This window comes from Hippopotamus amphibius, chromosome 10, assembly GCF_030028045.1.
Source record: "Hippopotamus amphibius kiboko isolate mHipAmp2 chromosome 10, mHipAmp2.hap2, whole genome shotgun sequence".
Classification (NCBI taxonomy): Eukaryota; Metazoa; Chordata; class Mammalia; order Artiodactyla; family Hippopotamidae; genus Hippopotamus; species Hippopotamus amphibius.
Window position 1 is genome coordinate 28437821 of NC_080195.1, and position 25897 is coordinate 28463717.

General features: G+C 36.0%; 1 protein-coding gene across 1 annotated transcript in view; it reads left to right on the top strand.

Moving 5' to 3' along the window:
* The window catches only part of KCNU1 (potassium calcium-activated channel subfamily U member 1), a 162537-nt gene that overhangs the window by 49607 nt on the left and 87033 nt on the right, over positions 1-25897 (top strand). Inside the window, exons 11-14 of the mRNA XM_057697307.1 lie at positions 15196-15301; positions 16354-16436; positions 17541-17610; positions 20820-20972. Coding sequence (XP_057553290.1) covers positions 15196-15301; positions 16354-16436; positions 17541-17610; positions 20820-20972 — 412 coding nt within the window. The remainder of the gene's footprint in view (positions 1-15195; positions 15302-16353; positions 16437-17540; positions 17611-20819; positions 20973-25897) is intronic.

Here is a 25897-nt window from a genome sequence, read left to right on the forward strand (position 1 = left end):
ATTCTTTCAAGTTTAAATTTATGTTTTACACTCTTTTGACTCCTCAGTTGTACACAGTAATTATTCATCCCTTGATACTTTGCAGATGAATATTATCAGCCCTCTGCACCACTTTCCCTCTTTCAATTGTTCCAAAATATTTATCTTCTAATATGTAATTACAGTGACAGTGTTTATATCATTATGGCTAATAAATCTTGGTCTATGATAACAGTACATTTCCTCAAATATGTTTTTTTTCAGTACTTAATGATTGCTTCATTTTTATGTGTCTATCATTAAATATTTTCCAATAAATATATCACATACATAGTAATACATATTTTCTAATTTCTTCAACATTAAATAATCTCATAAGAGCAAAAGTTGAGTGAAAAATTCCCAAGAGTTGCACATGAGTCACTGGAGCATAGGGAAAAAAAAATCTCATAACTTCCATTTATTTTTAGAATAACAATGTGATAATTAAGTACCATGTTTAAAACTCTTTATCCCAAATTATAACTCAGAAAGAAAATTACATAGAGTTACAATGTACATTAAAAAGAATTATTGTGAAGTCAACACCCTTGTAACCACCACCCAAATCAAGATATATTCTATTGCCAGCACCCCAGCAAAACCCTCCCCAACTGTAGCCCCATCTTTAGTCCCTAGAGGTAATTATGATTTTTACTTTATATCTTATACTTATCAATTGTCCTATCTCCTATGTTTATTTAGAATCTTTAAGTTTTTCCTGTTTTTAAACTCACATAAATGGGATATAGATTTATTTGCTTCAATATTACATTTGTAAGATTCATCCTTGTTGCAGCTGGGTATAACTGTACCTATTCATTTTCATTGCTGTGCAGTAGAGCATTCCATTATATGAATATACCATAATTTTTCTTAATCCATTCTACTGTTGGTTGACATTTCTCCTCAGTTTTGGCTATTATGAAGAATGTTGCTTTGAAAATTCTTGTATATGTGTCCTGGTCCCCAGGAGTAAAATTGCAGGGTAGTATATCTTCCTGTAATAGAACTGTCCGTCGTCCAAAATGTTTTTTCTGGTCTGCACTTCCACCAGCAGCCCTGAGTGCTCCTGTCACCTGACAGCCTTACTACCACTTGGAAATGTAACTTTCCATCCTACCTAACACTGAGAAACATCAGTCTTTTTTATTTTAGCCATTCTTCTGGAGAGTGCTTTACAAGACTGTATATCTTATTGTGATTTTTATTCCCATTTTTCTCGTTGGTAATGAGGCCAAGAATTATTCATAAGTATAAGCTATTTGGATTCCCTCTTACGAAATGACTATTTCGCCCATTTTTTAATTGGAGTATAGTTGATTTACAGTGTTGTGTTAGTTTCTGGTGTATAGCAAGGTGATTTAGTTATGCATATATACATATTCTTCTTCATGTTTTTTTCCGTTATGCTTTTTTTTGCCCATTTTTATCCTAAATTAGATGTAGATCTACCAGTGACAAGCTCTTTTTTTAATGTAAAAAGTCTTTTTCTGTTCATTCTTAAAAGATAATTTTATGAATATAGAGTTCTAAGTTGCCACTTTTTATCCTGAAGAACCATGAAGGTATTATTTCTGTTGATTTCTGGCTTTTGTTATTGCTATTAAAAAGTCTGTTAAACCATCTTTAATGAATTATCTTCTTAAAAGATTATATGTTGTACTTTATGAAGGTATGTTATCCTTTTACTATGATGTGTATAGATTTGAATTTCTGATAATTGATTGTGCTTAGTGTTCATGAGTCTTCCTGAGTCTCTGGATTGGTGTTTTCCACCATTTCTAGAAGATTGTCAGTTATTTCTCCAAATACTGCCCTTGTCACTATGTTCTTTCTCCTCCTTTCTGGGAATTCAGATATAAGTATGTTATTCCTTTTTTTCTATTTTTAACTGTGCTCAATGTATTTCTTATCCTCTCTTTTATATTTCTCCTCTTTTTTGTATCTTTGTATTACATTCTGGGTAATTTCTTCTTTTTTTTTTTTTTTTTTTCCCCATAATGCATTTTATTTTATTTTATTTTTTTTTATTATTATTATTTTATTTTATTTTTTTTGGGGGGTACACCAGGTTCAATCAACTGTTTTTATACACATATCCCCATATTCCCTCCCTTCCTTGATGCCCCCCCCTCGATTCCCCCCCACCCTCCCAGCCCCAGTCCTCTAAGGCATCTTCCATCCTCGAGTTGGACTCCCTTTGTTATACAACAACTTCCCACTGACTATTTTACAGTTGGTAGTATATATATGTCTGTACTACTCTCCCGCTTCTTCTCAGTTTCCCCTTCACCCCCCGCCCCCTCCCATACCTCGAGTTCTCCAGTCCATTCCCTGTATCTGCTTCCCTGTTCTTGTCACTGAGTTCATCAGTACCATTTTTAGATTCCGTATATGTGAGTTAGCATACAATATTTGTCTTTCTCTTTCTGACTTACTTCACTCTGTATGACAGATTGTAGTTCTATCCACCTCATTACATATAGCTCCATCTCATCCCTTTTTATAGCTGAGTAATATTCCATTGTATATATATGCCACATCTTCTGTATCCATTCATTTGTTGATGGGCATTTAGGTTGCTTCCATGTCCTGGCTATTGTAAAGAGTGCTGCAATAAACATTATGGTACAAGTTTCTTTTGGGATTATGGTTTTCTTTGGGTATATGCCCAGGAGTGGGATTACTGGATCATATGGTAGTTCTATTTGTAGTTTTTTAAGGAACCTCCAAATTGTTTTCCATAGTGGCTGTACCAACTTACAGTCCCACCAACAGTGCAGGAGAGTTCCCTTTTCTCCACACCCTCTCCAACATTTGTTGTTTCCAGACTTTGTGATGATGGCCATTCTGATTGGTGTGAGGTGATACCTCATTGTGGCTTTGACTTGCATTTCTCTGATGATGAGTGATGTTGAGCATCTTTTCATGTGTTTGTTGGCCATCTGTATGTCTTCTTTGGAGAAATGTCTATTTAGGTCTTCTGCCCATTTGTGGATTGGGTTATTTGCTTTTTTGGTATGAAGCTGCATGAGCTGCTTGTATATTTTGGAGGTTAATCCTTTGTCCGTTGTTTCATAGGCAATTATTTTTTCCCATTCTGAGGGTTGCCTTTTAGTCTTGTTTATGGTTTCTTTTGCTGTGCAAAAGCTATTAAGTTTCATGAGGTCCCATTCGTTTATTCTTGATTTTATTTCCATGATTCTAGGAGGTGGGTCAAAAAGGATGTTGCTTTGATGTATGTCAAAGAGTGTTCTGCCTGTGTTTTCCTCTAGGAGTTTGATAGTGTCTGGCCTTATATGTAGGTCTTTAATCCATTTGGAGTTTATTTTTGTGTATGGTGTTAGGAAGTGTTCTAATTTCATTCTTTTACATGTTGCTGTCCAATTTTCCCAGCACCACTTATTGAAGAGGCTGTCTTTTTTCCATTGTATACTCGTGCCTCCTTTGTCAAAGATAAGGTGCCCATATGTGTTTGGGCTTACTTCTGAGTTCTCTATTCTGTTCCATTGATCTTCCTTTCTTTTTTTGTGCCAGTACCATACTGTCTTGATCACTATGGCCTTGTAGTATAGTTTGAAGTCAGGAAGCCTGATTCCACCAACTCCATTTTGCCTTCTCAAGATTGCTTTGGCTATTCGGGGTCTTTTGCGTTTCCATACAAATCGTAAGATTTCTTGCTCTAGTTCTGTGAAAAATGCCATTGGTAATCTGATCGGGATTGCATTGAATCTGTAAATTGCTTTGGGTAGTACAGTCATTTTCACGATGTTGATTCTTCCAATCCAGGAACATGGTATATCCCTCCATCTGTTTATGTCATCTTTGATTTCTTTCATCAATGTCTTAAAGTTTTCTGCATACAGATCTTTTGCCTCCTTAGGCAGGTTTATTCCTAGGTATTTTATTCTTTTGGTTGCAATGGTGAATGGGAGAGTTTCCTTAATTTCTCTTTCTGCTCTTCCGTTGTTAGTGTATAGGAATGCAAGAGATTTCTGTGCATTAATTTTGTATCCTGCTACTTTACTAAACTCATCAATGAGTGCTAGCAGTTTTCTGGTAGAGTCTTTAGGGTTTTCTATATATAGTATCATGTCATCTGCAAAGAGTGATAATTTTACTTCTTCTTTTCCAATTTGGATTCCTTTAATTTCTTTTTCTTCTCTGATTGCTGTGGCTAACACTTCCAAAACTATGTTGAATAACAGTGGTGAGAGTGGACACCCTTGTCTTGTTCCTGTTCTTAGAGGGAATTCTTCCAGTTTTTCTCCATTGAGAACAATGTTGGCTTTTGGTTTGTCATATATGGCTTTTATGATGTTGAGGTAATTTCCTTCTATGCCCATTTTCTGGAGAGCTTTTATCATAAATGGATGTTGAACTTTGTCAAAAGCTTTTTCTGCATCTATTGAAATGATCATATGGTTTTTATCCTTCAATTTGTTGATATGATGTATCACGTTGATTGATTTGCGTATATTGAAGAATTCTTGCATCCCAGGGATAAACCCCACTTGATCGTGGTGTATGATTTTTTTAATGTGCTGTTGCAGTCTGTTAGCTAGTATTTTGTTGAGGATTTTTGCATCTATATTCATCAGTGATATTGGTCTGTAGTTTTCTTTCTTTGTGACATCTTTGCCTGGTTTTGGTATCAGGGTGATGGTAGCCTCATAGAATGAGTTTGGGAGTGCTCCGCCTTCTGCAATATTTTGGAAGAGTTTGAGAAGGATAGGTGTTAACTCTTCTCGAAATGTTTGATAGAATTCGCCTGTGAATCCATCTGGTCCTGGGCTTTTGTGTGTTGGGAGATTTTTAATCACTGCCTCAATTTCTGTACTTGTGATTGGTCTGTTCATGGTTTCTATTTCTTCCTGGTTCAGTCTTGGAAGATTGTATTTTTCTAAGAATGTATCCATTTCTTCCAGGTTATCCAATTGATTGGCATATAGTTGCTTGTAGTAGTCTCTCATGATGTTTTGTATTTCTGAGGTGTCCGTTGTGACTTCTCCTTTTTCATTTCTAATTCTGTTGATTTGCATCTTCTCCCTTTTTTTCTTGATGAGTCTGGCTAATGGTTTATCAATTTTGTTAATCTTCTCAAAGAACCAGCTTTTAGTTTTATTTATTTTTCTTATGGTTTCTTTCCTTTCTTTTTCATTTATTTCTGCTCTGATCTTTACGATTTCTTTCCTTCTGCTCACTTTGGGGTTTCTTTGTTCTTCTTTCTCTAGTTGTTTGAGGTGTAAGGTTAGGTTGTTTATTCGATCATTTTCTTGTTTCTTAAGGTAGGACTGTATTGCTATAAACTTCCCTCTTAGAACTGCTTTTGCTGCATCCCATAGGTTTTGGGTTGTTGTGTTTTCGTTGTCATTTGTTTCTAGATATTTTTTGATTTCCTCTTTGATTTCTGTAGTGATTCCTTGGTTGTTTAATAGTGAATTGTTTAGCCTCCATGTGTTTGTATTTTTTGCAGTTTTTTTCCTGTAATTGATATCTAGTCTCATGGCGTTGTGGTCTGAGAAGATGCTTGATATGATTTCAATTTTCTTGAATTTGCTGAGGTTTGATTTGTGACCCAAGATGTGATCTATCCTGGAAAATGTTCCGTGTGCACTTGAGAAGAAAGTGTAGTCTGTCGTTTTTGGATGGAATGTCCTATAAATATCAATTAAGTCGAGATGGTCTAATGTGTCATTTAAAGCTTGTGTGTCTTTATTTATTTTCTGTTTGGATGATCTGTCCATTGATGTAAGTGGGGTGTTCAAGTCTCCCACTATAATTGTGTTACTGTCGATGTCCCCTTTTATAGCTGTTAGCATTTGCCTTATGTATTGAGGTGCTCCTATATTGAGGGCATAGATATTTACCATTGTGATATGTTCTTCTTGGATGGATCCCTTGATCATTATGTAGTGCCCTTCCTTGTCTCTTTTAATAGTCTTTACTTTCAAGTCTAATTTGTCTGATATGAGTATTGCTACTCCAGCTTTCTTTTGACTTCCATTTGCATGGAATATCTTTTTCCATCCCTTCACTTTCAGTCTATATGTATCCCTTGGTCTGAAGTGGGTTTCTTGTAGGCAGCATATAGAAGGGTCTTGTTTTTGTATCCATTCAGCCAGTCTGTGTCTTTTGGTTGGAGCATTTAATCCATTTACATTTAAAGTGATTATTGACATGTGTGTTCCAATTACCATTTTCTTAATTGTTTTGGGTTTGTATTTGTAGGTGTTTTCCTTTTCTTGTGTTTCCTACTTAGAGAAGTTCCTTTAGCACTTGTTGTAAGGCTGGTTTGGTGGTGCTGAATTCTCTTAACTTTTGCTTGTCTGGAAAGCTTTTGATTTCTCCCTCAAATCTGAATGAGATTCTTGCTGGGTAGAGTATTCTTGGCTGTAGGTTTCTCTCTTTCAGGACTTTCAGTATATCCTGCCATTCCCTTCTGGCCTGCAGAGTTTCTGTAGAAAGGTCAGCTGTTATCCTGATGGGTTTTCCCTTATATGTTGTTTGTTGCTTTTCTCTTGCTGCTTTTAATATTTTTTCTTTGTGTTTAATTTTTGTTAGTTTGATTAATATGTGTCTTGGTGTATTTCTCCTTGGGTTTATTCTGTATGGGACTCTCTGTGCTTCTTGGACTTGGTTCATTATTTCCTTTCCCATGTTGGGGAAGTTTTCCACTAGAACCTCTTCAAATATTTTCACAGACCCTTTCTTGTTTTCTTCTTCTTCTGGGATGCCTATAATTCAAATGTTGGTAGGTTTAAGGTTATCACTGAGGTCTCTGAGGCTGTCTTCTAGTCTTTTTATTTTTTTATCTTTTTCCTGCTCTGTGGCATTTATTTCTTCCATTCTATCTTCCAACTCACTTATTCGTTCTTCTGCCTCAGTCATTCTGCTGGTTAGAGCATCTAGAGTATTTTTAATTTCAGTTATTTTGTTATCCATTGCTGTTTGTTTTTCTGAGTTCTTATGAACTGTTTCTTGTACTTTCTCTAATTTGTTATCGAGATTTTGTATCATTTTTACTATCATTACTCTAAATTCTTTTTCAGGCATTTTTCCTATTTCCTCCTCATTTATTTGGTCTTGTGGGTTTTTTTCCTGCTCCTTTGCCTGCATGGTGTTTCTTTGTTTCCTCATGGTTGTCCAAGTTTTTGGGGTTGCTTGTCCTGGTGATAGAGGCGTTTATAGAAGACTGTCCAAGCCTCAGACTAATGTCCAAGTATTGGATTAGACGAATATTCAGTGTAGGAAACACATACATGTATAAGACACACAATTATTGAATCCATTAGGACATAAGGCTCTAGAAAGACCTGACAGAACCCCAGTGTGCTATCAGATATTCAGAGAGAAACCCAGCAGAAATTAACAACTGAAACAGAACAAATCAGAGACAAAAGCAAAAGCAAACAAACAACAAATAACACCCTACACATACAAACATCAATCCAGGGAGATTTTGTAAGCTAGGATCAAATATAGAAATGAGCTGGAGTACCACCAGAGAGAATGGAGATTCTCAGAATGTAATTAGACAACTGTACTAAGAACTAAGATAAAGACAAAAGCCTAATATTAATACCAAGGCAGTGCATCATCTGGAGAATAGAGCAAGGAGTCTGAGCAGACCGATAGTGTTGCTTATAAGTATGTTAAGATAAAATACACTTAAAATGGCTGGAAGAAAGGGGAACAGAAGAGCGTAATGTGGTTGGAAATATGCAAAGAAAAAGAAAGGAATAGAAGTGTATAAAAGAAAGGGATGAAAGGAAAGTATGAAAGATATTTTGTCCGTACTACCAAAAACTTAGCTAGATATAGAAGTATTTTAAAAGGCAAAAAAAAAAAAAAAAAGAGTAAAAAATATCCTTATAAAATTATGTTGTAAAACTTGTAAATCCCTTAGGGCTAAGATCGTATTTAATAAATCAAAAAAAAAAAAAAAAAAAAAAAAGAGAAAGGAAAAAAAAAAAAAAAAATCCAGAACTGATCCCCGAATGGACCAGTTCAATAGGTATTGATACTACTATTTCTGTTTCCTTAGCGTCTCAGCTGTAAGTGTCCTTTTCCTTGCCTTGGGTTTTTTTTTTTGCGTTATTCTGTGACCAGCAGAGGTTCCTTTATTGTTCGTCTGTAAGCCTCGGTGTGTGGGGAGGGAGAGGGTGCAATAGTGGCTCCTTCTCCTGGGAGGGAGTGAGCAGTGGCGCACTGTTGCTTCAGTCAGGCTTGGAGGTGCCTGTTGCAGAGGGCGCTGGTGGCTCAGGCGTACACAGAAAGTCTTAGAGTTGGGCCTCTCTCGGGGTTTTTTCTTTTTGATGCTGGTTTTTTTTTTTTTTTTTTTCTCTCGGCAGCCTCCCTGCTGCTGGCTTTGCAAGGAGTTTTAATCTAGCCCCGCCCGAGCGCCTGAGGGTGCTTGTTATCCCTGAGCGCCTTATGTGGCCCCGCAGGGCGTCTCTCCGCTGCCTGTTGCAGAGGCGCAAAAAGAGAGAGAGAGGCTATGCGCGCGGCTCCTCCCCCCCCGCCCGGGAGCCTGCAGCCTCCAGCCGCCATCATGGCCAGGCAGCTCTCAGGGATCGGCACTCCTCTCCGCGGACCTCCTCCCTCCTGTCCTCTCGGTCCGTCACCCTACCGGCAACAATGTTTCTCCCCCTGAACCAGCTCTCCGGTTCCCACGCTCCCGCTCCTGGACCCTCCGTTCCGCCGCGGATCGATGTCTCGGTCCGGGAACGCTGAGCTGCGCTGCGGACCGTCCGTATGTTTCTCACTCCCTCCCGTCTGCCACAGCTCCGCCGCTTCACCCTCTTTGAGCCCTCGTAGATGCCTCCCTACCGGCTATGTCAGGTTCTCCGCAGCCCTTTCCGGTGTCCGAGGCCGTCTGCTGGTGTTCAGCTGGTTCTCTGTGGGAATGACTGTGTCCTTCCGTGCATTCCCAATGCATCTGTGGAGAGGGATGCACTCCACGTCTCTCTACTTCGCTGCCATCTTTTTCCCCCCTGGGTAATTTCTTCTGAACTACCTTCCCAGTTCCTACTTCCCTCTTTATCTGTGCTTGATCTATTTACAAACTCATTCATTGAGTTTTTAATTTGAGTTATTGTATTTTTTCAATTTGGAATTTATATTTGGTTCTTTATCACATATTCTCTGTTTTCATAGTTTCTTGTGTTTTCAGGATTACCTTTAATTTATCTCAATAAAATAAACATAAGTATGTTGTAGTTTGTGTCCAATAATTCAGTGCCTTAAGTCATTGATTATTTTTATTGTCTATTGTTTCCACTGGTTGTTACACATGGTGTTGTCTTAGATTATGTGCTTATTCTTATATTAAAAATATTTATAGAAATAACTTGTAGCCTAGAAAGATATCACATTCTTCCAGAGAAGATATTTATTTACGTCTACCAAGTACAATGGGACACTTATGCCTTAGGACCACATAAATCCAAATTCAAGGCTTGAGATTCTCTGTGCTACCCAGGCAACAAACTCCGAATGAAAGTCCATCTGAAAACTAGCTTATTCAATTTTACACTTCCGTGCCTGCGTACTTTTGCTGTGCCAGGTTAAAATTTGGAGGAGTTATCAAAGTCTTCATTTTGTGTGTCTGGGGAGCTTGAAGTTTTTGGAGGCTTCACCCGGTGACATCACAAGAATGTTAGCTCAGTTTGGTAGCTGACTCTTCTAAATTACTAAATGCTTTGAGGGGCGGGGGGACTGGACCTCCAAGACCTTGATTTCTTCTAGATTTTGGCCAGGAAATTCTTCATGGTCTGGTTATATCTTTCATGATTTATTAGATGTTTTTATATTTCTTCCAGCATTTTTATATATCCTCAGTAAAAGGTTGGCTAAAATTACCTAGTTTACTATTCCTGAAAAAGAAGCCCCAGCTCCAGTAACATTTAATACATGCAAAGCTCTCACTTGTTCACATATGTTTTAAGGGAATAGGGGAAGTTTTACTCAAGAGGATTAAGTTCAGAGAATTTAAAAATATTGCAGTTGATAGTGGGTCAGATAACAAAAGTATTATGTAGTCTATTTTAAGGATTTGGCTTTAAGAAATTTGCTCTTTCTCTGAGTCAGTTCTGAATTCTTGGAGGATTTTGAGTAGAAGGATGACATGATCAGATTGAGTTTTCTTCTTCAGTGTTGGGAAATTAGAATTGAATTTATCATAATTCTTACAACCACCTTTGTAATTGGCTTACACATAAGCACGTTTTTGTTCTTTATTTTTGTAATTAGTTCTTTTTAATAATGTTCTAAGCACCAGTACATGAACTCACCATCAAGACAAAGTTTATGTCATCCTCCCCACATTTCATCCTGCTCTCATTTTTTTTGTACACCATTATCATTCTCTCTCTCCTATAGTTTTATTGCAATTATATACACTCTTAAAATGTTTAGATATGTTCAGCATTACAGAAGGAAGACCACACCAGTACAATCTTGTGGTACTTAGATCTTACTCATTTTTTATTTCTAAGATACACTCATATTTCTGAGTGTTGCTGTTAGGTGGTGTTTATTGTTCTATGATGTTTCATCGGCAGAGTAAACCTTAGTTTGTTTATCCACCCTTCTTGTGACTTGAATTGTTTCTAGATTTTCCTATTGGAGATAGTTTTGTTATTAACATGCTTGTGTATGGCTCTTGGTGGACCTGTGGGAGAGTGTCTATGTATGTGCACATGGAGGGCGGTGTGTGTGTGTGAAGAAAGTGAATGTTCATTCTTTAGGAGATAATATCATTTTTTCCCAGGTGGTTGCACCCACCTTTTAAGCGTATCAGCAGTGTGTAAGGGTTGTTTGTCTATATATCTGTATTCTTTCTAACAATTGACATGGTCATACTTTTTAATCTTTGAAATGGAATCAGTAAAATGGAATCTCATCGTGGTTTTGATTTATAAGCCTTTATCACTAAGGATGTAGTTTCTCTTCATGTTTGTTAGCCATGTGTGTTTCCTCGTTCTGTGAAATGCCTGTTCATGCCTTTTGCCCATTTTTCTATTGCCCATTTTCTATTTCTGTTTGTGGGGTTTTTCTTATTTAATTTCTAGGAGTGCTTAATATATTCTTGACACTAATTCTTCATCAATGATCTGAATTATAACTATATTCTTCCAGTTTGTAACTTGTCTTTTCACTATTAGATGTATTTTGATATTAAAAAGGTTTCAATATTATTATAGTTCAAATTTTTAGTCTTTTCCATAATATTTAATGATTTTTTTGGTTTTGTTCAGGAATTTTTCCCTATCCCAATATTTAAAAAATATTTAACTACATTTCCTATTAAGAATTTTTAAGTTTTTTTTTTGTTTAAATCTCTAATTCTGCTGGAATTTGTTTTTTGTATGGCATGATGCCTGAATAAAATTTCACCTTTTTCCATAGATAATCATTTTATCAATGCTAGTTATTGAATAAACCCTTTTCCCCTCACTGATCTGACATGCTACCAGTGTAAATAGGTCTATTCTGTGTTTTTAAAATCAATTTATCTCTCACTGCATTAACACTATACTTTTTTAAGTACTAAAGATTCATAATTAATCCTTATATATCTTAAGGCAGGTTTTCCCTCCTAGCTTTTCTTTATTCGATAGTTGACAAGCTCTTCTTGGCTCTTTATCTTTCATATAAACTTTACAATCATTTTATCATGAACTATGAAATATCCTGTGGAGACTGATGAGAGGAATCTAATTGAAACTTTGGTTCAAAGTTGACTTCTTTGTGTTACAAATTTTTTCTAACTCAGACTATACTGTGGTTATCCATTTAGGTCTCATTTAGTGTTTCTTAATAATATTGTATAATTTCCCAGGCTTGCTGATGTTTATTATATATTATGTAATTTCACATATATGTATATATGTACGTGTGTATAAATGTAATAAATATATATGACATATATTTATAGGTATTTGATATTTTCTGATATTATTGGAAATAGTGTCTTATTAATTGTATTTTCTAGTCATTTGCTTTTGGTATAAAAAACTGGAATTGACTTTTGTATATTAATCTTTCATCCATATTCTTTTTAAAGAACTTTTATTGAGATATAATTGACATTCAACATACTGCATATACTTAAAGTGTACAATTTTTTTTTATTAGTAATGTATATATGGCACTCCCAATCTCCCAATTCATCCCACCCCAACACCCCTCCCCACCCCCTGCTTTCCCCCCTTGGTGTCCATATGTTTTTTTCTCTACATCTGTGTCTCTATTTCTGCCTTGCAAACTGCTTGATCTGTACCATTTTTCTATATTCTGCATATATGCATTACTATACGATATTTGTTTTTCTCTTTCTGACTTACTTCACTCTGTCTGACAGTCTCTAGGTCCATCCATGTCTCTACAAATGACCCAATTTCATCCCTTTTTATGGTTGAGTAATAGTCCGTTGTATATATGTACCGCATCTTCTTTATCCATTCATCTGTTGATGGACATTTAGGTTGCTTCCATGACCTGACTACTGTAAATAGTGCTGTAATGAATATTGGAGTGCATGTGTCTTTTTGAATTATGGTGTTCTCTGGGTACATGCCCAGTAGTGGGATTACTGGGTCATATGGTAATTCTATTTTTAGTTCGTTTATCCATATTGTTAAATTAGCCTCTATTTTTTTTCTCTGTAGTGTTTAGGGGTTTCTTTGTAAATAATCATATTATTTCAGATAAAGGGAGTTTATTTCTTCCTTTCTAATCCTTATGTGTACAGTGTATCTTTATTTTCTTATTGCTCTTGCTGAGACATCAAATATAAGGTTGGGAATAAAGCAATGATTGTATATCTTCTTCATTTCTCATTTTAAAGAAAACGCTTCTAATATTTTCCCAATAAGGCCATCCTTTTTATTTTAGAGATACTCTTTATTTGGTTAAGGATTTTCTTTTCTCTTCCTAACATACCATGAGTTTTGTTTCTTAACTTTGTAAAGGTATTTTAATCAACTTTTTCTCTGCACTTGAGGTGGCCATGTAATTTTTAATTTGTTAATGTGATGAATTAAATTGATAGTTTTGCTATAATGGTTATTTTAGGTTTGTAGTATTTGTTGGGGACCATTCTCTCTTTCTAAGATGTTTGAAAGCCTTTGTATGAAAATGGGATTATTTGTTGCTTGAAAGTGTGGTAGAAGTTGCCTGTTGAATCATTTAGAACTGGTGGCTTTAAAATTTTTGTTTAGTGTGTGGGTGTATATATATGTTTTGTTTGTTTTTGTTTAGTTTTGAGAGATTTTAAACTAAACTTCAGTTCCTTTAATAGTCTTTTAGAGTTAGTTCTGGTAAAAGCTATTTTTAGTAATTTGTCTCTTTTGCCTAAGTTTTAAAAGCTGTTGCATTTGGTTGGATGCCACATCCTTTCATTATTATTTTTATCTCTATTTTGCCTACAGGTATTTTTATTTCCTCTCAATATTATGAGTCATTTTTGTCTTCTTTTTTTCCCATCAATTTTACTACAGCTTTGGCTATTGTATTAGTTTTTTTTTTTTTTCCAAAGACCCAGCCTTTGTTTTTGTTCATCTTCTCTGTTTTTCTTTTCTCTTTCACTGTTTGCACTCTTGGGTTTATTGTCTCTTTTCTTCTTATTTCTTTGGGTTTATTCCAATATTAATATCCAAATCTGTAACTTTCCCCAAAGCATTGCTTTTATTATATCCAAAGACTTAGATATTTAGTGTTTGAACATAATTTATTTCTAATAATTTTATAACTTTCATTATAATTTCTTCTTAGCTCATGAGATTTTTAGCAGTCTGTTTTTTGAAATTTCCAAATATGGTGAATATTTAAAAATTTTCTGTTAACTTTTATTTTAATTGTACTGTGATCAGAGGTCATAATATGTACAACAGCTATTTTTTGCAGTATATTGAGGCTTTCCTTATTGGTCAAGTAAGTTATCATTTTGATAAATATTTGTGTGCTCTTGAAAATAATTAGAATTATTCACAAAAGCCATGATATGGAAACCACCTAAGTTTCCATCTATGGGTGAATGAATAAAGAAAGTGAATAAGAAAACAATTGTATATATACACACATATATACATACACATATATATGGAATAATACCTCATTGTATATATACACGCAATGAAATATCATTCAGCCCTAAACGAAGAAGGAAATCCTATCACTTGCAACAACACTGATGAACCTGGCAGGCATTGTGCCAAGTGAAATAAACCAGAGAGAAAGACAAATACGTGGTTTCACTTATATCTGGAATCTGAAAAAGTCACACTTACAGAAACAGAAAGTAGAAAGATGGTTTGCCAGGGACTGGGGGTTGGGGGAATTAGGGAGACATTGGTAAGAGGGTACAGACTTTCAGTTTTAAGATGAGTAAGGTCTGAGGATCTAACACAAAACATGGGGACTATAGTTGATAACACTGTATTGTATAATTGAAATTTGCTAAGAGAGTAGAATTTTAATGTTGTCACCCCCCAAAAAGGTAAGTATGTGAGGTGATGGATCCGTAAATTAACGGGAGAAATCCTTTCACAATGTGCACATATATCAAATCATGTTGCACACTAAATATCTTACAATTTTGTGTTAATTTTGCCTCAGTAAAGGTGCAAAACATTTAAATTAGATATTCTAAATGTTGTTTGCAGAACTGATAAGTATTAAAGTTCATGATTGTTTTTTCTCCTTGATCTGTCAGTAATTGAGTGAGATGCATTGAAATCTCTCATTACAGTGGGAGATTAATCTACTTCTCTCTCTAGGTTTGTTAAAATTTCTTTGTATATTAAGAAGCTATTTTATTAAATTCACAGTTGTTTTAAAATGCTTTGTCTTTTTGAATAATTGAAATGTTTCCATTTGACCCTGAACTTATTTGTTCTTAGTAATTCCACCCCCCCCCCCCTTTTTTTTGGCATTAATCTGATTTGTATTTTTTCACATCACTATGATTGATTGCACCCTGAGCTTCAGACCCGTTCCTGGAATTAGGCTAGCAGTATCCACATCACCTAAGCATGTGGATTAATGATGGAGGATGGATGTTTTCTAAGAGGAGATTAGGGTTTTTATTAAATGCACTAAATAATATAACAATCTCTAAACCAAAGCCAGTCTTCTTTTTCCATATCTGGCACTACATCTTTGGTCCAGGGTTCCTCCTTCTTTGGAATTGGAAACCATATTTAAGTGCTACATGGCCTATACAACTTTCATCTCTGGATCTGCACTGAAGTGGGAGGACCTGAGGCGAGTTGCGGTAAGATCTAGTTCTTTTCCTCCTTGTCATTTCCCTAAGCTGCAGCAATTAAGATGATAGCGTATTGCTCTTCCCAAAGATATTACTCCAGACTCTTAAATTGGGGGGTGGGGGGTGGAATATGACGTCTTCAGCTTTAAAAACTGATCATAAAGGAAATGTTAGTCTTTGACCTCCAAATTCTTCTTGACAGATACCAAGCAGACCTCACCCGTTTATCTACACATATTTAAATTTTTTATTTCACTAAATACTCTCTCTAGAACAATTTTATGTTATTGGTCTAAGAGATCTGAAAAAGTTGTGGAGAGCAGAAGTGTGTTAGATCTTTCTATCCGAGTGGGATTCTTACCAGATGACAGATTTCTAGGAGTCCGTCAGCTTTTAACAGCTTCTCCTAAACACACTGATATGCCCGCTAACAGGAAGGGCACAAAGGAACATAGCAGAGATCCCCATTAGGCTGAGACTAAAAGAGATGGGCAACAGCCAACCCTCTAGACATCTTTCATTTAAGATCCAGCCCTGCTTCCTCTCATGTTTTAGGTTTTGCAGAATCATGTACAACAAAAGGTTCAGTTTTTTAAAGCAGAGACCTACAGACTCAACACAAAGAACTGAAGCAAAAATTGACAAACGTAGTATAATCTTTCCCTTTCCTGCAATTTGGGATTATAAGAGCCACTGTAATAATTTTTTGCTATCCTGAAAGGTAAATAAATGCACAGGCAGTTGCTTTAAAAGATCTTATTACTCATCACTGCTCATAAGTTGATGTTTCTGGATGATAGGAAAAATGTCACTGTGCACTTTTTCCATGTTAAAGCAATCTGCATCTATGCTGGGGAACCTGGTCCATCTATGCAACCCCTTGTAGCATTTGCAGGACTGTGATTCTGATGTAAAGACATCCTTATCACGAGTCCTTCCAAAGTGTGCTCTCTTTCTTATTGGAAATTGTGTGACGAAACCATAAGAAAATCCCAAAGGGGAACACACGAGCATTTCCCATATAATTAACAAGATGGCTGCTGTTTAATCTTGAAGAATAGGTGGACTCTGCAGAAGCATGCCTGATCATAGCCAACCCTCTGTGCAGTGATTCACATGCTGAAGACACTTCAAACATTATGAGGTAAGAAGCTGGCACTGTGTCTTATATGCTCCGATGCTGGTCTTAATTTTATCTCTTTGAAAATGAAGCACTTTATAAAATAAAATTAAGTGCATAGGACTAAACAGATGCCACATATCACAGCACAGGGTTCAGCATATTCTGGGTTTCTGCCATATTTTTTGCCTCCAGAGATTGTGCAGACATATGAAAAAGGAAGTCGAAATAGAGTGTACTGTGTGTCTATGTGCTTCTCTACTTACTTTCCTGGAGTTCTGTAGGATAATAGCTCTCTAAATTTAAAAAGCAAGCATGCAAATAACTGAGAACTGTTCAGATAGCACCATTCTAACTAACATCCCCTCCAAAATAAAGGCAGCATTTGTGATTTGTGAATGTTATTTGTAGACTTTATTTACTGGGGTTTTTCTCCAATAGTCCTAGTGAAAGGTTTTGCGTGGTTCAGTACAATGTGCTTTTGACTCTTGGCAATATTTTCAAGATAACTAGGGTTAGTGTTACATCTTGAACTGTGAACTGTCTATGAGCAGGAACTCAATTTATGGTAAGAGATTCAAACTATCATTGTGATGGCAATGCCATCGTACCTAACCCAGATGAACTGTCAGCCCCCAGAGCAAAATAAAGGTACATAGCTGAAGGTGACTCTACAAAAAGCAAGAAGAAGCTGAGAACTTACAACATACAGTCAATATAAGATCGATTTTAGTCTCTCAATTTGTAAAATGAGAAAGTTGAATTAGACAGTCTGTGAGCTACTTCAAGCTATCGACAGCAATGCAGTCTTTTTTTTTCCTGAAATTAATGTGTTTGAGTTCGAGGGCTAAAATATATGAAACTATTTATTGCTTCCTGAAGAACTGTGGTCCTAGAAGACCACAGTCTCTTAATACCAAGAGCTAACCTTTCCACAGATTTAATTTACTAAGTCACTAAAACCATAGCACCCTTCCATGTGCGTGTTGTTAAAGATCTTAACAATGAACTTCATAATATGCTCTTTTCCTGTGCTTACACACACATCAGTTTAACTTTCAATTGAATTCTATTACAAACACATTTGATGTGGCACATCATTAATGAACATATTTGTTATTTATGTAGGGTGCTCTCTATCAAGAACTATTACCCTAATACCAGAGTCATCATACAGATACTTCAGTCCCATAACAAGGTATTGTAACATTATAGCCTGTTCAGTCTCCTCCTCTTTTAGTCTGTAGAGCTAGTTGAACTTAGTTCGTCTAAGTAATACATGAATTTATTTCTTTCTAATGGGTCTACACACAAAAAGTTTTTGCCAGTTGTGGGTGAAATTTGAAGTCTCATTAAGATTGTTAATCACATAAAATGTAAGTTTGGAAAGAATTATGTTTACATACTTTAAAACCTGCTGCCTGACAGTCTGGAGTCCAGTCATCCTGAATTTAGGTGCTGACTGAGATCCTCCCCTTTGGGACACTGATGGATCTTGGCACAGCCTTAAACACTGGGAGCCACTAGAAATAAAGTAGGCATATTGGACAATGACAACGGTTTGAGCAACAACCAAGGGATAGGGCAGGGTTGAACAATAAGATTCATCTACTACACAAGTCCACTCATTCAAGACTGGGAGAGGTGGCTTTTTTGTCTAATGCATAGAAACACAGAGAGTCAAGGAAAATGAAGAAACAGAAGAATATGTTACAAACAAAAGAACAAGATAAAACCTCATACAAAGACCTTAATGAAAAGGATATGTTATTTTTCTGATAGAGAGTTCAAAATAATGGTCAAAATGATGCTCACTGAGCTCGGGAGAAGAATGGATGAACAAAGCAAGAATTTCAACAAAGAGATAGAAAATATTTAAAAGTACTAAATGGAAGTCACAGTGCCAAGGAATACAATACTTGAACTGAAAACCATAACAAAGAGGTTCAACAGCAGAGCAGACCAGATGAAGCAGAAGAAAGGATCAACAAACCTGAAGACAAGAGAGAGTGTAGACCTCACATAATGAGAGCAGCAAAAAAAGATGAAAAAGAGTGAAGATAACTTAAGAGGCTTATGGGAAAACATCAAGTGGACCAACATTTGCATTATAGGAGTCCCAGAAGGAGAAGGGAGAAAGAAAGGAGCAGAGAACTGACTTGAAGAAATAATGGCTGTCAGCTTTCCTAAACAGACACCCAGATCCATGAATCCCAGAAAGTTCCACATATCAACAAAAGAAACCCAAAGACAGCCACATCAAGACACATTCCAATTAAAGTCTTAAAAGTTGAGGACAAGGAGGGAATTTTAAAAGCACCAAGATAAAAACAACTTGTTACATATAAGGGAACTCCCATAAGATTATAAACAGATTTTCAACAGAAACTCTGCAGTCCAGGAGGCACTGGCACAATATATTCAAAGTGCTAAAAGAAAGGAAAAAAAACCCTGCCAACCAAGAATACTCTATCCAGCAAAGTTGTCATTCAGAATCAAAGGAACAATAAAGAGGTTTCCAGACAAGCAAAAGTTAAAGACCAATAGACCAACCTTGCAAGAAATGTTAAAGGAACTTTAGGCTGAAATGAAAGGGCTAATTAGTAAAAGGTAAATATGTGAAAGTATATGTCTCATTGGTAAAAATAAGTATATAGTAAAATTCCGAATATTGTAGTGTTGTAAAGGTGATAGGTTAATAACTCATAAAACTAGTTTGACGATTAAAAGAAAAAAGTAGTAAAATAACTACAGTAATTTATCAAATGGTATGCAAGATAAAAAGATGTAAATTGTAATATCAAAAACAAAACGTGGGTAGTGGGAGTAAAAATATAGAACTTTAGGTGTAATCAAACTTATTATCAACTTAAAAGAGTCTTATAAGTTGTTTTATGCAAGCCTCATGGTAACCACAAAGCAAAAACTTATAGTAAATAAAAGAGAAAGGAATCTAAATATACTACTACAGAAAATCATCAAATCACAAATGAAAAGAATAAGAGAAGAAAGAAAGAGTGGAATTATAGAACATTCAGAAAACAATTGACAAATGACAGTAAGTACATACTTAATAATTTAAGTATAAATGGACTAAATTCTCTAGTCAAAAGACATAGAGTGGCTGAATAGACAAAAAACAAGACCCATATATATGCTGCCTACAAAGGCTTAGATATAAGGATACACAGAGACTGAAAATGAGGGGATGGAAGAGTATATTCCATGCCAATGGAAAACAAAAGAAATCTGGGGAAGCTAGACCTATATCAGACAAAATAGACTTTAAAACAAAATTGCAATCCGAGAAAAAGGAGGGCATTATGTAATGATAAAGGGGTCCATCCAGTAAGAGGGTTTACAATTTGTAAATATTTATGACACCAACATAGGAGAACCTAAACTTATAAGGCAAATGTTAACAAATCTAAAGGGAGAATAGCAACACAGTAATGGTTGGGGACATCAATACCCTACTTTCATTAATGGATAGAGCATCCAGGTAAAAGATCAATAAGGAAACATTGGCCTTAGACAACATGTTATATACCTCATGACTTGGACAAATACAGAACATTACATTCAAAAGCAACAATACACATTCTTCTTAAAAAGTATCAAAAATAATGAAATCTTGCCATTTGCAAGAACAGGGGTGGACTTCAAGGGCATAATGCTAAGAGTCAGACAGAGAAAGACAAATACCATATGATCTCATTCATATGTTGAATAATAATGATAATTAAAAACCTGAGCTCATAGATACACAGAACAGGTTGGTGGTTGCCAGAGGTGGGGGTGGGCATAGTGGGGGAAGAGGCACAAAAGGTATAAATTTCTAGTATAAAATAGTCATGGTGACTATAGTTAATAATACTTTATATTTAAAAGTTGCTAAGGGAGTAGAATTTCTAAGTTCCCATCACAAGAAAAAATAACTTGTAATTACGGTAGTGATGGATGTTAACTGGACTTACTATACAAATATTGAGTGTTGTACAGTTGAAACTAATATAATGTTTTCTGTGAATTATGTTTCAGAAACATAAAGCAAACAAAAAGATTGCCAATTTGGGGAACTTTCTTGAGGTGTATTTCCTCCTAATGTTTGACTTTCTTTTATCGAAGTACAGTTGATTTACAGTATTGTATTAGTTTCAGGTGTACAATGTAGTGATTGAATATTTGTATAGATTATACTCCACTTACAGTTATCACAAAATAATGGCTGTATTTCCCTGTGCTGTACAACATGTTCTTGTTACTTATCTACTTTATACATAGTTGTTTATATTTTCTAATCCCCTCCCCCTATCTTCCCTCCCTCCTTCCCTCTCCTCACTGGTAACCACTAGCTTATCCTCTGTGTCCATGAGTCTGTTTCTGCTACTCTCTACCATGAAACAGGTTTTTCTGCCAAAGATCCCCAGCTGGAACTGGAATACTGGAGACAACATCATCTGCTTTGCTGAATTAAAGCTTGGATTTATCGCCCAAGGCTGTTTGGTGCCAGGCTTGTGTACCTTCCTAACATCTCTATTTGTTGAGCAAAACAAGAAGGTAACCTTGTAAATTGATGTTGAATCTTGGCTCTATCCCCATGTCCTCATAAATTAAGATCAAAAAGAGAAAATAAAAATTGGGGAAAGCAAGGAGGCCCTGAGAAATGAGATTTGACTTTTCCTTGAGCTAGGAAGGGACTGAGAGATCTAGATTGAAGTCCCAGGTACCACACTGACCTTGAAGAAGTTGTTTATCTTATTCTTGCCTGAGAGTATTTACCTGCAAAATAGAAATCATAACTCTGCTTCCTCCTGGCCATCCATGACATTATGAAAGAAAATGTATTCATCAAATGTAGAAGCACTTTGAGTTATTGAAGGTAGAAATATAAATAAAGGTTGTGTTATTAGTAGAGAAGTCATACATTCAAATATATTAAATACCAAGTAATTGACATAATAATAAATAATCACATTCATCAAAGAGAAATAATAATGCAAGTAATAGTTAAAATCTGATTTTCCAGGATTTTTGGGACATTTATGAAGTCATAACAATAGTAGCCACATATCAAATGCCTACTATGTGTTATGTATTTTAAATACATTGTGTTTCCCTCAATATTTCAAGGTAGGATCCTAGTCATGGAAGTTAAATATAGTAAGTTAGTGAGTGGCAGATGCAGAATTGTCTGACCCAAAGTCTCACCACTAGGCCCTGTGTTTCTGGCTGTTAGATATCTACTCCCAGTCTCCTACAGCAGGTCTTTTGATACCTTTGTTTGAGACAAAATAAGTGGCTAAGTGGAAAACTGGGATGAGGTAGTATAGCACACAGTATACCTTCCAAATACCACCTTCATGAAATGCTCCAGGCAAGATGTTCTAACACTCAGCTGGGCCTGGTATCCTATTGTCCAAAGCTTCTCCAGAGAGCCACATTTCACTCCATCTAATTATGCATACACATTTGCCTCTTCTTTTTTTAAAGCTCTTTATTGAAATATAATTGATTTACACTTTTGTACCAGCTTTTGAGGTGCATCAAAGTGAATCAGCTGTATTTATACATATATCCCCATATCCCCTCCCTCCCGCGATTCCCTCTCACCCTCCCTGTCCTGGCCCTTTAAGGCATCACCCATCATCAAGTTGATCTCCCTTTGTTATACAGCAACTTCCCACTAACTATCTATTTTACAGTTGGTAGTGTATCTATGTCTATGCTACTCTCTCACTTTGTCCCAGCTTCCCCTTCTCCCACTGCTCCCCCAGCCCCATGTCCTCCAGTCCAGTCTCTGCATCTGCATCCTTATTCTTGCCCTGTCTCTGGGTTCATCAGTTTTAGATTCCATATCTATGAGTTAGCATACAGTATTTGTTTTTCTCTTTCTGGCTTACTTTACTCTGTATGACAGACTCTAGGTCTATCCACCTCATTACCTATAGCTCCATTTCATTCCTTTTTATGGCTGAGTAATATTCCATTGTATATATGTGCCACATCTTCTTTATCCATTCATCTGTTGATGGGCATTTAGGTTGCTTCAATGTCCTGGCTATTGTAAATAGTGCTGCAATAAACATTATGGTACCTGTTTCTTTTGGGATTATGGTTTTCTCTGGGTATATGCCCAGTAGTGGGATTACTGAGTCATATGGTAGTTGTATTTTTAGTTTTTTAAGGAACCTCCAAACTGTTTTCCATAGTGGCTGTACCAACTTACATTCCCACCAACAGTGTAGGAGAGTTCCCTTTTCTCCACACCCTCTCCAATATTTATTGTTTCTAGATTTTTTGATGATGGCCATTCTGACTGGTGTGAGGTGATACCTCATGATGGCTTTGACTTGCATGTCTCTGATGATTAGTGATGTTGAGCATCTTTTCATGTGTTTGTTGGCCATCTGTATGTCTTCTTTGGAGAAATGTCTATTTAGGTCTTCTGCCCATTGTGGATCGGGTTATTTGCTTTTTTGGTATTAAGCTGCATGAGCTGCTTGTATATTTTGGAGATTAATCCTTTGTCCCTTGCTTCATTGGCAAGTATTTTCTCCCATTCTGAGGGTTGTCTTCTTGTCTTGTTTATGGATTCTTTCGCTGTGTGAAAGCTTATAAGTTTCATGAGGTCCCATTTGTTTATTCTTGATTTTATTTCCATGATTCAATGAGGTGGGTCAAAAAAGGTCTTGCTTTGATGTATGTCATAGAGTGTTCTTCCTATATTTTCCTCTAGGAGTTTTATAGTATCTGGTGTTACATTTAGGTCTTTAATCCACTTTGAGTTTATTTTTGTGTATGGTATTAGGATGTGTTCTAATTTCATTCTTTTACATGTAGCTGTCCAATTTTCCCAGCACCATTTTTTGAAGAGGCTGTCTTTTTTCCATTGTATATTCTTGCCTCCTTTGTCAAAGATAAGCTGCCCATATGTGCTTGGGTTTATCTCTGAGTTCTCTATGCTGTTCCATTGATCTTCCTTTCTGTTTTTGTGCCAGTACCATACTGTCTTGATCACTATGGCCTTGTAGTATAGTTTGAAGTCAGGAAGGCTAATTCCACTAATTCCGCCTTTCCTTCTCAAGATTGCTTTGGCTATTTGAGGTCTTTTGCGTTTCCATACAAATCGTAAGATTTCTTGTTCTAGTTCTGTGAAAAATGCTGTTGGTAATTTGATAGGGATTGCGTTGAATCTGTAAATTGCCTTGGGTAAGATAGTCATTTTCACAATATTGATTCTTCCAATCCAAGAACATGGTATGTCTCTCCATCTGTTTGTATTGTCTTTGATTTCTTTCATTAGTGTCTTATAGTTTTCTGCATACAGGTCTTTTGCCTCCTTAGGCAGATTTATTCCTAGGTATTTTATTCTTTTTGTTGCAATGGTAAATGGAAGAGTTTCCTTAATTTCTCTTTCTGTTCTTTCATTGTTAGTGTATAGGAATGCAAGAGATTTCTGTGCATTGATTTTGTATCCTGCTACTTTACTAAATTCATCAATTAGTGCCAGCAGTTTTCTGGTAGAATCTTTAGGGTTTTCTATGTATAATATCATGTCATCTGCAAAGAGTGACAATTTTACTTCTTCTTTTCCAATTTGTATTCCTTTTATTTCATTTTCTTCTCTGATTGCTGTGGCTAAAACTTCCAAAACTATGTTGAATAATAATGGTGAGCGTGGGCACCCTTGTCTCGTTCCTGTTCTTAGAGGGAATTCTTTCAGTTTTTCACCATTTAGAATGATGTTTGCTTTTGGTTTCTCATATATGGCTTTTATTATGTTGAGGTAATTTCCTTCTATGCCCCTTTTCTGGAGAGTTTTTATCTTAAATGGATGTTAAACTTTGTCAAAAGCTTTTTCTGCATCTATTGAGATTATCATATGGTTTTTATCCTTCAGTTTGTTGATATGATGTATCACATTGATTTATTTGCATATATTGAAGAATCCTTGCATTCCAGGGATAAACCCCACTTGATCATGGTGTATGATCTTTTTAACGTGCTGTTGGCTTCTGTTAGCTAGTGTTTTGTTGAGGATTTTTGCATCTATATTCATCAGTGATATTGGTCTGTAATTTTCTTTTTTTGTGACATCTTTGCCTGGTTTTGGTATCAGGGTGATGGTGGCCTCGTAGAATCAGTTTGGGAGTGTTCCTCCTTCTGCTATAATTTGGAAGAGTTTGAGAAGGATAGGTATTAGCTCTTCTCTAAATGTTTGATAGAATTCGCCTGTGACTCCATCTGGCCCTGGGCTTTTGTTTGTTGGGAGATTTTTAATCACAGTCCCAATTTCTGTACTTGTCATTGGTCTGTTCACATTTTCTATTTCTTCCTGGTTCAGTCTTGGAGGATTGTACTTTTCTAAGAATTTATCCATTTCTTCCAGGTTATCCAGTTTAATGGCATATAGTTGCTTGTAGTAGTCTCTCATGATCTTTTGTATTTCTGTGGTGTCAGTTGTTACTTCTCCTTTTTCATTTCTAATTCTATTGATTTGCATCTTCTCCCTTTTTTTCCTGATGAGTCTGGCTAATGGTTTATCAATTTTGTTTATCTTCTCAAAGAACCAGCTTTTGGTTTCATTGGTGTTTGCTATTGTTTCCTTCCTTTCTTTTTCATTTTTTTCTGCTCTGATCTTTATGATTTCTTTCCTTCTGCTTGCTTTAGGGATCTTTGTTCTTCTTTTTCTAATTGTTTTAGGTGTAAGGTTAGGTTGTTTATTTGATATTTTTCTTGTTTCTTGAGGTAGGACTGTATTGCTATAAACTTCCCTCTTAGAACTGCTTTTGCTGCGTCCCATAGGTTTTGGGTTGTTGTGTTTTCATTGTCATTTACTTCTAGATGCCTCTTCTTATACTCAGTTTTCTTCTTGGCTTGTCCTTGCACTTTATTTTCCTTTGTCCAGTAAATTTTTAAAAATTTGTACACATTTTCTGGTCCCTTCCCTGGTGCCATTAAGGAAAAACAAAACAGGTGAAAGATTCAAAAGATTCTCTGGCCAGCAAAATGCTAACTGGAAACTACAGAATTCTCTAGTAATTCCTCCTGTGAATGTGAGGAGATGCCTCATACAGAGAAACAGAATTGACCATCAGGCAGTAGGAATGAGCCTTGGTGGTGCTACTGCAAACATGCTTCAACCTTCCCTTAGTGGTCACTGTGTGTGGCCCAGGAAATGGCTTGTGAAGACATTGTCTTTGCCTGTGTGCTGTAAGCTTAGAAAGCACAGGATAACTGCAATATCTGTTTTGAGGACTGTGATTTTAATCTCCATGTCTGGAGAAAATGCAGTGCGAGCTCTATATGGAAATATAGAAGGTAGAGATGTACAACCTTCCCTGGTGTGGTTTTGCTGTTGTTTGTTGTTGGCTTTTTTGTTTTTGATTGTTTGTTTATCTAAAGTTGGAACCTCCTCAGTGATGATGGTCACCTGTCAATATTCATAAGGTGGCTTTTGGAAGATAGAAGTTGAGAGATTT